The sequence below is a fragment of the Platichthys flesus genome, chromosome 1 (genome assembly GCF_949316205.1).
Source record: "Platichthys flesus chromosome 1, fPlaFle2.1, whole genome shotgun sequence".
Lineage (NCBI taxonomy): Eukaryota > Metazoa > Chordata > Actinopteri > Pleuronectiformes > Pleuronectidae > Platichthys > Platichthys flesus.
Window position 1 is genome coordinate 30,251,715 of NC_084945.1, and position 12,889 is coordinate 30,264,603.

General features: G+C 40.9%; 2 protein-coding genes across 3 annotated transcripts; both read left to right on the top strand.

Annotated features, from left to right (window-relative positions):
• The first annotated feature begins 1,790 nt into the window (after positions 1-1,790).
• pop4 (POP4 homolog, ribonuclease P/MRP subunit) lies at positions 1,791-7,919 on the top strand. Of its 2 annotated transcripts, none has more exons than XM_062391005.1 (7): positions 1,791-1,934; positions 3,676-3,731; positions 3,996-4,225; positions 4,997-5,074; positions 5,164-5,225; positions 6,149-6,250; positions 6,981-7,919. In XM_062391005.1, exons 1-7 carry the CDS (start codon positions 1,928-1,930, stop codon positions 7,115-7,117), a joined length of 672 nt encoding a protein of 223 aa, XP_062246989.1. In that variant the 5' UTR covers positions 1,791-1,927; the 3' UTR covers positions 7,118-7,919. The 2 variants fall into 2 exon arrangements, with proteins under 2 accessions (XP_062246989.1, XP_062246997.1); XM_062391013.1 differs by having other exon boundaries at positions 5,167-5,225.
• A 498-nt stretch (positions 7,920-8,417) lies between these two features.
• Positions 8,418-10,539, top strand: plekhf1 (pleckstrin homology domain containing, family F (with FYVE domain) member 1). The gene is given in 6 exon segments (XM_062393013.1): positions 8,418-8,469; positions 9,279-9,444; positions 9,446-9,531; positions 9,962-10,069; positions 10,072-10,099; positions 10,101-10,539. Coding segments are annotated over 6 exon segments (879 nt in total).
• Positions 10,540-12,889: the final 2,350 nt, after the last annotated feature.

The following is a 12,889-nucleotide window of genomic DNA, read 5'->3' on the forward strand; positions in this document are numbered from 1 at the left end:
GGCTTCAAACTGGGTGAGGAAGAGCCAAACTCTGCTTCCAATGTGAGGTTGTGAAAGACAGTTTGATGTCACAGGTCATACACCATGGCAAAACTGAGCACAGCAACAAGACACAAGGTAGTTCTACTGCATAAGCAAGGTCTCTCCCAGACAAAGATTTCAAAGCAGACTGGGGTTTCCAGATGTGCTTTTATTGAGGATCATAGACGCAGTGGTCGGCCAAGGAAACTTAGTGCAACAGATGAAAAATACATCAAGCTTATTTCCCTTCGAATTCGGAAGATGTCCAGCAGTGTCATCAACTTAGAACTGGCAGAGACCAGTGGGACCCATGTACACCCATCTACTGTCCAGAGAAGTTTGATCAGAAGTGGTCTTCATGGAAGAGTTGCAGCCAAAAAGCCATAACTCCGATATGGAAACAAGGCCAAGCGACTAAACTATGCACGAAAACATAGGAACTTGGGTGCAGACAAATGGCAGCAGGTGCTCTGGACTGATGAGTCAAAAGTTGAAATATTTGACTGTAGAAGAAAGGAGTTTTTTCGCCAAAGGGCTGGAGAGTGGTACAATAATGAGTGTCTGCAGGCAACAGTGAAGCACGGTGATTCCTTGCAAGTTTGGGGGTGCATTTCTGCAAATGGAATTGGAGATTTGGTCAGGATTAATGGTATCCTCAATGCTGAGAAATACAGGCAGATACTTAACCATCATGCAATACCATCAGGGAGACGTATGATTGGCACCAAATTTATTCTGAAGCAGGACAACGACCCCAAAGCCAATGTCATTAAGAACTATCTTCAGTGTAAAGTCCTGGAAGTGATGGTATGGCCCACACAGGGCCCTGATCTCAACATCATCGAATCTGTCTGGGATTACATGAAGAGACAGAAGGATTTGAGAAAGCCTACATCCACAGAAGATCTGTGGTTATTTCTCCAAGATGTTTGGAACAACCGACCAACCGAGTTCCTTCAAAAACTGTGTGCAAGTCTACCTAAACGAATTGATGCTGTTTTGAAGGCAAAGGGTGGTCATTCCAAATATTGATTTGATTTAGATTTCTCTTCTGTTCATTCACTCAATTTTGTTCATTGATGCATGAAATATGTATTTCAAATACAAGTAATAGAAATACTGCCCATCTTTGTCGCTGGGGATTAAGGACCTTGTTAAACCCTATGGGACTAATTGTGATTTGTGAATATGAGCTATACAAATAATGTTTGATTGAATTTATTTATGTTAAACTGTAGGCTACTTCATTCATTGAAGTGGGAGAATACACATTACTTAATAACCATGCTCATCAATGTTAGCTGTTGAATTAGCACACTGAGACTCCAACAGTTACCTGTAGTTATGCTGCTACAGGTCTAGACTGCTGGGGGAACTCGCAACATGCCCTACTTCTCCCCTTCTCTCTGTCTCTCTGCCCCCCCCCCACATTTATTTTACTACATGTCATTAACTTAGTGTTTTTTTACTTCCATAGTCTCTTATTAATTCATTATTATAAAAACAGTTAACATCTTTATCTCTTCATCTTTATCTCTTCATCTCCTTAGAGGTTTCTTCCAGTTAATGGAGGTTTTTTCTCTCCACAGTTGCCCAGGTGCTGCTCATTGTGAGAACTGTTGGGATTATCTATACATGTTCAAAGTCTTGACCTTCTTTGGGAAGTGCCTTGAGATAAATGTATATTATGATTTGGTGCTATACAAATAAAATTGAATTGAATTGTATTGAAGTGCGTTGTGTCGACTGCAGGGGGAAACATCCTCACATCACAACGGGCAGTGCTATTCCTGAACACCGGCAGAAGAAGAGAAGGAAGCGGAAGTGAGAACGTGCATGCGGAGCTTGACAATTATTTACCTACATTTGTCTAAACTTTCTGTTGGAAATCGACATATTCGTGCCAATGGATGGTAAGTTTATAGGCGAAGTGAAGTTAATATTTAAAGAAAACCTGAAAAGGAGATGATTCGGTGCAGTGACGTTCAATGAGGTGAACTGTAAACTACGTACACTTCTAACGTTCGAACGGGACGTTTAAGAAACACTAGAAATTAATGAAGTCAAATGGAGATGAAAGTAGGAAGAGGACGATATGCACGGGTTGTCCAAATCTGGTCCTGAATGTGTCTCCTGTGACCTTTTTATTTTACATCTCATGTCCCTGCTTTATATGCAACTACACATGTGCATTATTTTTATATTTTTTCACCAAATGATGTTGTCACCCAGAGTATACACATGTGTCCATTTTGTGTGTGTGCGCGCGCGCGTGTGTGCGTGTGTGTTATATATTGTGGCCACATACAAATCAACATATGAACACTTGAGAAGAATACAAACATTTTGGGTTCTTAATAAAACAAGTTTTTCAGCTGAGTAGGTGTTCTTTCAATCTGACCCAAGACACGTTTCGTTCACACTGCTAAAATAATGTGGCCACATATGTCCTACACCATCTCTCAATGTTATCGGATCTCAAATGCGTCCTTAATGCGTGTTGGGTGCATTCACACCTGAACCTAGAGGTGTTCACTCGTGTTTGGATCACTCTGGACAGATATATTAGGTGTGAATGGCATCAGGGTGTGTAGATACTCTTTCTTTCAGATACAGAATATTAATGTATCGGTGTCAAACACACTGGAATCAGTTTCCAGTTTCAACCTTGCATGTTGATCTTTCTGCCGTCTACTGGTCACTAAACTTTTAAAAGAGCTAACTCTTCTGTTCCTGTCTCGATCAAGTGATCTGATTGCTCATTGGGCAGGCTGTTATCAGATTATGATCTAATCCTCTGAAGTTAATCAGAGCGCTATAGCTCTGTGCAGCAGAGTTTACCATGGGGCTCCAGCACCTTTAAAAGAGAACCAGCTGTCTGGTTCAGTTAACCTGAGTCAAGCCCAGAGGGAGCTGAATAGCACTCATTTCTGTTTGTGATGGAGGACCCACATGCTTTATGTTCTGCAAAAATCTTCAATGTTTGGACAAGGAAGTATTTGGATTTCATATCTCAGTTCTCTGTGAGCGTTGTTTGTCCAATTAATGCTACTCCCTAATTATTTTAGGAATTTTTGAACATTTGCACATTCATGAAAAGTAGGATAACTGATATGGATATTGGTTATGGGAGTAGCAAAATGGTACATTCCATCCATATGAAACTTCACAAGACTTTACATTTCAAAAGAGCAAGTAGAAATGCTTTGCGCATCTGATAACTGGTCTTCTAGGAAAATATTGCAACAATTATCCCAGCAAGGAACCAGAAAATGTTGCTGCAGTTAGACACATATGGAATACTTTGACTGATGATCAGTTGACTGTATGGCTCTGACTTTGGGCTCTTGGGTGAAAACAATAATATCATGTTAGATTTGTCACAGTTTAATGGCATTTTATAGACTCCTCAGTTAATCGGGCAAAAAAGCTGATCTACTAATAATTAATGGAAACAATTGTTGCAACCAAATGTACTTACTGCTTGAAGGAGCCCAATAGTGAGTTACAATAACATAACCATACAAGTCGACAAAGCTACAGCTGAAGTACTTTATAAATAAGAAGTCCTTGTGGCCAGCTGCTGCTTTTTGTTCTAGTGTCAGTGAGTTGATCCGGTTTTGTATCTTTCTCATTTTATTTGTCTCTCAACAGAAGCACTTGTTCGAATCAGGATTCCTCAAGACCTGGTGAAGCTACTTGGTGTTGAGGTGAGCAGATTCATCTCATCCGACACTGTGTGACATCCTGTGGAATCCAGACTTCTTGTGAAGATGAACCTAGGAGAGAAGAGTGACAGCAGTTTTTCAGCAAAAGAAAATTATTGATCCATCAAGCAGGATATACTGACTGAATTTTCTATCAAAGTTTAAAACAAACTGTGCAGCCTGGACATTACTCTGAGTGTTTTCAAGAAAAAAATTCAGTTAATGTAAGCTCTGTAAATGTACTTGGTGTTGTTGTCTCATTTCCAGTCTCAGACCAGCTCTAAAGCGGAGGCCTTCACCCAATCGTTCCTAAAACACAGCATTCAGCATCATGAACGACATGATTTGAAGAACATGTTGAGCCACAAAGCTGTGGTCCTGGGCTACTCCAGGCCCAAGAAAGACCAGTCAAAGAGGAGTAGTAAAAAAGCCAAAGGATTGAATGCTCGTCAGAAGAGGGCTATGAAGATCTTCCAGATCAAGCCTCAGAACCAGAGGTTGGTGAAGTAGCTGAAGCATTTGACACCTGTTGTGTCTCATGTGGAAAAGGGTTGGATGATGTCCACTGTGCTCATCTACCCAGTTCTCTCCCTCCTCCTCTACCCCCACCTTCAACATTTATATAGAGTAGGACCCTGAGTAGGTTGCGGACTATCTTGGACAATTAGCACCACCCACTACACAAAGCTCTCATCAGACATAGGAGCTTATTCAGTGGCAGACTCCTGTCACTGTCATGCTCATCCGACAGGCTGAGGAGGTCCTTTGTCCCCAGGGCCACTCAGCTAGATAACGCCACGCAGAAGAGGAGGGGAGGGGAATGATCTTCCCCGCATGAGTCTACCTCAGTCTGGCCTCCCCTTCTCTACTCATCTCTTCTCATCTCATCTCATTATTATATACCAACCCACTGTCCATCCCTTTACTGGCTATACTAGCCCCATGCACAGACTTAACCACTACATATTCTTATATATTCAGATATTTATATATATATATTTTTCTGCTGTTTTTATATATATACATTTTATATTTTATTGTACTATCCACTCCAGCAGCACAAGAACACTTACCTACTGGACACTGACACAATCACATCATTGCATTCCATTCCTGTATCTGTAAATTTGTTCTCCGTATGTGATTTATGTATGTATGTCAGTGATGTGTTAAGTGTACAAGCTACTGGATGATCTGAATTTCCACGTGATTAATAAAGTATCCATCTATCTATCTATTTATCTATCTATCTATATCACCATCATCAGATACGAGCTCTTCCTGCCCCTGCATGAGCTCTGGAGACAGTACATTATTGACCTGTGCTGTGGATTGAAACCAACAAGGTAAATCAGTTATGCACACTAACATTACTTTGTAACATCTCATCTGAAGCTGTTTTTCTTGAGTCTCTGAAACGTCTGTAATTTTACAGCAGTCCTCAGTTGGTGCAGCAGAAGCTTCTGAAGGCTGACTTCCATGGTGCGATCATCACAGGTGGATTTTTTATTTTCTCTAAAGTTAACATCAAAGTGAATTAGATTCAATCACTTATTTTGCATAGTACCAAATCCCAGGAAAGTGTTCACTCAGTTATCATGAACTTAAATGGTGCAGTAATATACTGTACTGGTAAAAACATCTTGCTGGAAATGGCTCAGGTCTAAATTAACAATCAATTACAACCAATTTATCCAGGGACTTTAGTTCTGTACCATAGTGTACAGCTGTTATACCTGCACCAGCAGTTGTCAGATAGACAAACTTGTCAAGAACAACTGATCAAACAAAGTTTTGACCAATCACGTTCAAAAGTGAGACACAAGACCACTATTTTAAAAACAATCATATTTTCAATGCCCAGAGGTGGTGGTCTAGTGGCAGAAACTTGGAGTATGGGAAGAGAAGGTCTCTGGTTCGTCTCTGGTTCAACTCTTTGGAGAGACAACAAAAGACGAACCTGGATTGATCTGTCCAAAAAATCCAAGAGTCTCCCTACCCTGTCTAGTGCCCCTGAGCAAGGCACCTTACTCCCCCAACATCTGCTCCCCGAGCGCCGTACATGGTTGCTCACTGCTCTTTGTGTCCTGCACCAGATGGGTCAAAAGCAGAAGTTAAATTTCCCTACCTGCATGAGTGTGCCTTTGCATGTCTGTGCATGTGTTTGGGACTAATAAATGCATCTTAATCTTAATCTTAATCTGAAGACATTCTGATCATTTCCATTGCTAGTAAACATCCTGAATTAATGGGAAATGTGTAAATTTGACTGATATATCATTTTAGCTCGCCTAGAGGGGAGCAAATGTAAAAAATGTCTCACATTACTCCCTCTCCCCTAACATCTGTTACATCTGTTATGGTATAGACCCTGATTTGGATGCACCATATAACCGCGTCTTTTCTTTTCAATTTCACAGTGGTCCGGTCTAAATGTCCATCATATGTGGGGACAACAGGGATTTTAGTCCAGGAATTCAAACATGTCTTCAAAATGATCACTAAGGAGAACAGACTGAAAGGTTTGACAGCTCTGTCTCACTCACTGACTGACTGACCCCCCCCTCCCTTTAGCTGACTTCTAACAAGTGGTTGTTTTCATTTCACATTCTGCTGAATGATTTGAATGAATCTGACCTTGTTGTTATTTTGGTTGATGTCGTTGTTTGCATTTGTCAGGAGATTGTTGTATGAAATGCAAGTAGGGGAAAAGTCCCATTTATATAATCTTAACTTGACAGAGCTGGGTCATCATTAAGATAATCTAAATGTTTGTTATGACAAAGATCTTTTTGAAGAGATTCATTATTTTATCATTTTATATTATTTTAAATTCCCTCACCTTGCCTTGTATTATATAAAGTACAACATTATACAATACTGCACAAAACGGCAGTATTTAATTATGAAAGAGACATCTGTTGAATAGATTAGATTTCCCCACACAGAAACTAGCCTTTCAGTTATGTGGGAAGAAAATATTTATAATGGCCTACAGGTTAGAAGAGGGCTATCTGGATTCCTTTATACAAATCTTCCACTTCCTGTTAGACTGCATATCATGGTAAAAAGTTAAACCATTTTGGTCAAATTCAGCTCATTCATTTAGACATGTGTTCGAACCACCATGGGACGCTTCTCATTACACAATATGATGATCAAATCTGTCTGTGATGGCCCATTCATACATTTACCTCAGTAGGGTAACACATGTGTTCCTTTGTTTCTCTCTCTCCACTTGTCATGTGCCAGTGATCCCTAAGAGGAACAGTGTTTTTGCTGTGGAGATAAACGGCTTCATCTCTCACATCTATGGAAGTAGGTTTGAGCAGCGAGCCAGCGAGCGCTCCGCCAAGAAGTTTAAAGTGAGAGGATCTCTTGACTTGTGATGGCACTTAGAGCCAGAGGTGCTGTGCTGCAGAGACGACTCTCACTTGGACTGCATTCTATTGGCCATCAAAAGACACTGAAGCAACAATAATTGTCCCCCTGTTTAAAGAGAAATTCTGAAAATGGTGAACTCTCAAGATCATTTTAGAAAAGGACCTTACAAACTGGATGTATTGACTTAAAATACCTGGGATTTTACTTGCCAGGTAGTTTGCTAGAAAAAATTTGTCCATTTGCATTATCAAAAAAGTGGGATACATTTTTTTCTTTAAGACTTAGCATCAGGATAGCTCTGTCTCTACTGCTTTGATCGTTATTGTTTGAAAAGTAGTGTTTTGCAAGCCTTTATATCAGACAACAGGAAGTTATGTAAGTAATGGAAAAACACAGAGAGGTTTGTGCTGCCGGTTTGTAGTTTGTCAGGTTCTTATTTAAAAGCAAGGGACTTGTCTGACGGCAGCTTTCTTAAAATGAAACCTGATCTAGTTCTATAACTTCTCCAAGAATTATTTTCTTCTGTTTTCCATTCAGTGTCTTAGAAGTGCATAACACCAGAGTGTGATGAAGCGACACACTGACTGTGTTCCTGTGCGTACAGACTTTACAGTTTTTGTGTTTATAATAATGTTTTTGTTTTACAATGTTAATTGTGAAGCAGAAGAGAAGGCAGAACGTTCTGTTACCTGACAGCCTGACTGCACCCTGTCCTGTTCTCTGATGGGAAACATGCAAAACTTCCTTCTTCTTTTTTAAGAGAAAATTGATAAAGTATGACTGTTAATAAACAACTCTTTAGCTGACGATGCGTCTCCTGCTGTCTGGTGTGCCTCACATAATTAATTTGTGGATAGAATTTGTCCGACCACTTATTGCCACCATTGATCGGGAGCTGTCTCTGGTTTGAAAATACACAATTGTAGTTGTTTCCACAACAAATCCCGGAACTTGGTTTCATAATCACTCCTTTCATTCAAGAAAGGTGCATGCAGAAATTTAAGTCAGATCAGGTCACTGATCGAGATAATGACTGCAGAATAGGAACTGTCAGTTTTTTTTCTGATGCCTCACCCTGTATAGAAGTACTAATTATAAGTTTTGGGCCCGTACTCTACAGACCCTAAATAAACAAGCACACATGGTTGATTAAAGAGGAAATCTCAAAGATTTTAATTTAAATGCATTTCAAAGTCACCATGGTGACTGAGCAGTTTAAACTTCCTCTTTGAATTATAAGCTCTTTCACATTTAGATGTGTTGCAGGGAGGCCTTATGCAAAGCTTTGTAGCTTCAAATTGAACCATGTACGAGGGAACTGGCACTCCATTGAGAGATATGCTGTTGAGTAATGTGAGTAAGAGTGTGGATGTGTAGGGGAATATTTGATGCTATTTCATTTGAACAACACAGAGGAAACAGTCAAATTCAATGATGGCTGAATTCTTTTTAGCTGCTTCTGTTTCAGGGTCCACAACAACCTAAGCCTAACCCTGTGTGTATTAATAAACAAATGAATGCATCATATAGTTTGATAAATACTAAATTACGAGATAAAATCATTTCTTGCATCCAATAAGCCTGCATCAGCCAAGTTTTTTTAAGGGATATAAATGAGAAAGGTAAAAAGAGATGGATCCTAACATAATTACTCCAGGGTGTTTTCATATTGACTGTTGCCCTTATTTGTTTTGACATTAATATATGTAAGTAATGTCCCGGCTCCCTATAAAACCCTATACAACCCCAATAATTACTGAACAATAAATGAATAAACATTCATGACCTGGTAGTAGTGGGAGCAGCATGTACCTTTTACTGCAGCCAGTCAGGATGTATTGTCCTGAAGTCCCACTAAAATCACTGAGAGCCTCATAACTTCAGACTAAATTTAACACATAAAAAGTGAATTTTAGCTGCAAATCAGCAAAGGAATTTAAATTCCCAAAATATTGTTATTCTGTTAGAACTGACATTCCCTTCTACTGATTCGCTTGCATCACTTCTCTTAATTAAATGTAGCTCCCGCCCCCTAAATGTTGTTGTTGACGCTGAACCTACTTTGGAAAGCCTGTTTGCGTCATCAAGAACATTAAAGGCTTTTGCCAGCCTGGTTGTTTTATTAGAGGGACAAGACGAGCACATGACAGCATCTCACACCCACAGAGGCGGGAGCTAGAAAGACTCTAACATTTGATCAGGAAAATCTGAAGCGGATCCGTGCTGTTGAGATTTCACTTGGGCCATCAGGGAAGCCCCTCTCCCAGCCTGGTCGGGTTCTGGTTGGACAGGGCCAGTTGATGAAGCAGAGCCATCGGGGGCCCCAGCCTAAAGTTCTTCCGCTTCAATGATGAGCTTTTGTATGGCAGCATCATCCTGAAGGGACGCTGGTGCCAAAACCAGCAGATCATCCTTCTAGGTGAGCACCTCATCCTCCTCTGCTCATCACAACTCTTCATTCAACAAGATGATAACTTACAGAGTTAAATTATTTCATGAGAGTGTTAGGGCTTGAAATGCCTTCAAAGTTAAAAGTGAACCTCAATGCAGTAGATAAAGGCTAAAGAAATATATTAAGGACAAAGCTGTCTGACAAAACTCACATGCAGTTTACACTTGTTGTCATCTTGCACTACTCTAAACTCATAGAAGAAAAAATGCTTACAAGAACAAACTGTCACCTTCAGTGGTGGATGCATGTGCTTCTAATCAGACATGCTGAAATAAAAGATGTTGTCTTTACGTAACAAGCTGTTTATAAGAGGTCCCGCCTGTGTGCTTGTTGACGCCCTAATAATGGTCCACACCTTTGGTACATTATATGAATGAATTTGCTTTCATAATTTCAGAAGACATTCAGCAGGAAAACATGGAAGATGGTGTGAAAATGAAGAACCAATGGTTGATTCGTTCACCACGCAAGTCATTCTTCGTGGCAGCTGCCTCATATGAGGAGAAGCAACTTGGATAGAGCATATGGAGGACTGTTTTCAGACTGCTGCAGGGTGGGAACCGCAGACCTGGCTCTACTTTTGCTGTCACCTGGATCCCTGACCAAGCTGCTACCATCTGCATGCGCTTTTACAACGAGTTCACTGTGACCCAACGTAGACACCACTGCAGAAAATGTGGCTTTGCGGTCTGCAGCTCATGCTCCAAGAATCGAGCAGTAGTTAGACATATTCACTCAACTAAGCGGTTAAGGGTCTGCTGCATGTGTCACTTGAGTCTTCTGAGCATTGGGGAGACAGGCTTGGCTGAAGATGGGGTAGAAGGGTCCGTTGAAGAAGAGGAGGCAGAGGAGCAAGTGGAAGACCATGACATAAGCGAGTGGATGGACTCCCAGATGGACTCCTGGTCAATCTATATCTACCTCAAACCAGAGCATGTGAGGCCCTCACGAATACAGCACTCAGACTTGGGCTAATAATTTTTTTATTATTATTATTATTATTATTATTATGCTTTTGTTCATATACAGCATTTATTGATGTAAAAAGCTTGTAACCACTACTGTTTTCACATTTTGCTTTGAGTGGAACTATGACTGTTAATATTATCTCTGATTATGCTTCCTGTTCCCTGTCAGAGGCAGGCCTCAGTCTGCCTTGCTGTTTATTTATGCTTACTTTTAGTTAAATGTATATGTTTCATGGTTTATATGAGCAATAAAGCACTTACAAACCTGATCAAATATTTGTCTCTGATAAGTTGTGTGCTACTAATGCAGCTACACTACCGTTCAAAAGTTTGGGGTCACCCAGACAATTTCGTGTTTTCCATGAAAACTCACACTTTTCAAATGAATTGCAAAATGAATGGAAATATAGTCAAGACATTGACAAGGTGAGAAAATAATGATTTTTATTTGAAATAATAATTTTGTTCTTAAAACTTTGCTTTCGTCAAAGAATGCTCCATTTGCAGCAATTACAGCATTGCAGACCTTTGGCCTTCTAGCTGTTAATTTGTTGAGGTGATCTGTAGAAATGTTGCCCCACGCTTCCTGAAGCAAAACAGTTAAACAGTTTTCAGCTGTGGTAACATAATTGCACAAGGGTTTTCAAGGGTTTTTCTAATCATCCATTAGTCTTCTAAGGCAGGGGTTCTCAAACTTTTGCAAGCTGGGCCCCCCCAAAGATGGTTAGGGTGTGCGTGGTTGCGATATATAGTTTTGAGCGCAGTCAGTCTTGAAAAGCCTGCCTCGCACAAATAAGTCGACGCAAAAAGGAGGATAATTTTTAAGGCTATGTCGCAAAGCTGAGGGTATTCCGGCATCAATGCTACCAAGAATGAAGAAAGAGGGGAGGTGGTAAACAGATGCTTTAGTCTACTGTCACTCTTCAGCTCAATAAGCTGCTCTTGCATGTCTATTGACAGCTCGTCTGCTGAGCAGAGAAATGGATCCCGAACCCAGGCGAATGAACGGTAGTCCTCTTTGAAATAGGACCCAAAGTGATTCTTCAGCGCTAAAAGGTGATCAGCAGCTGATTGGAGGAGAGAGGAGAAATCAGTGCCACGTGCATCGGCAATGAAGTCTGCAAGGCTGGGAAACATGTCGCAGTTTCCAGAACTGATGCGACCATGCCAGAGAGCAATTTTTTGCATTGATGCGTTCTGCTTCTATCAGCGAGAAGCAGAACGTTAGATTCGCGGCCTTGCAAAGAACGGTTAAGGCCATGCAGCCGGTCAAAAATATCCACCAATTAGGAGAGGGAGGCAAGCCACATGGCATCATCCAGGTGCTTCACCAGATCTTTTTGACTTTGCAGAGGCCAATACACTTTCCCCAGCCCAAACCACTGTCTTGGATGAATGAGTCAAGGACATCAAAGATTGCCTCCCCTGTTATACGGGTCTGAAGAGGCCGGCAAAACAGGATGTCCTCCTCAATTTCCTTTTCCCGCACATACCTAACGTAAGTGAGAAGCTGGGCCTGTCCAGCGATGTCTGTGGATTCGTCCAGCTGCAGTGCATAGTAAGGACTGATTTGAATGTAGTGTATTAGTTGCTCTTTGATATCATTAGACATTTCTGATATTCGGCGTGACACAGTATCATTTGACATAGGTATTGCGCTGAGTTTAGCAACTGCACTCTCTCCTATCATTATTCTACACATGTCTTGCGCGGCCGGCAAAATCAGTGTTTCAGCAATTGTATGGGGTTTGCCAAGCTTAGCAATTCTATGAGCAACTACATACAATGCCTCCAGACGCTGCTTGGAGACAGTGCTATGCTTGGAGATGGTGGTTTGTTGTTTCTGGAGGCCATCATGTTTACGTTTAAAGAAGTCCACAGGCTTCTCTTTCAAGTCCGGGTGTTTGGTGTCGAGGTGCCTTTTTAATTTGCATGGCTTCATGCTGTCATTTGCCAGCACCTCGGCACACAAAACCCACTGAGGACGTTGCTCAGTCGTGCCAGTGACGGTGAAACCAAACTGCAAATAGCTCTCGTCATATTTGCGAAGCTTTGGCTTCTTCGCAACTGGCGCATCGGTTGCCTGACTTTTACGAATCAGAAACTTGTCCATGGTTGTTTGTTTGCTAATACAGTGTGTGTGATGTTAATAAAGTTAAAATTGCAAGGTCGTGGTCTTGTGAGTGTGTTTTGAATAATGAATAAGGCTGTTCTAGGCAATGGTTCCTATCAAAACAAGCAGTACACAATGTAGACAGAGACAGCACAGAATGGAAAGTAAGGAGTGAGTCTTTAAATAGACTGTTTATAAAGCAATGAATATCTGAATAATAGAGGAAACAAGAGCAATCGCACAA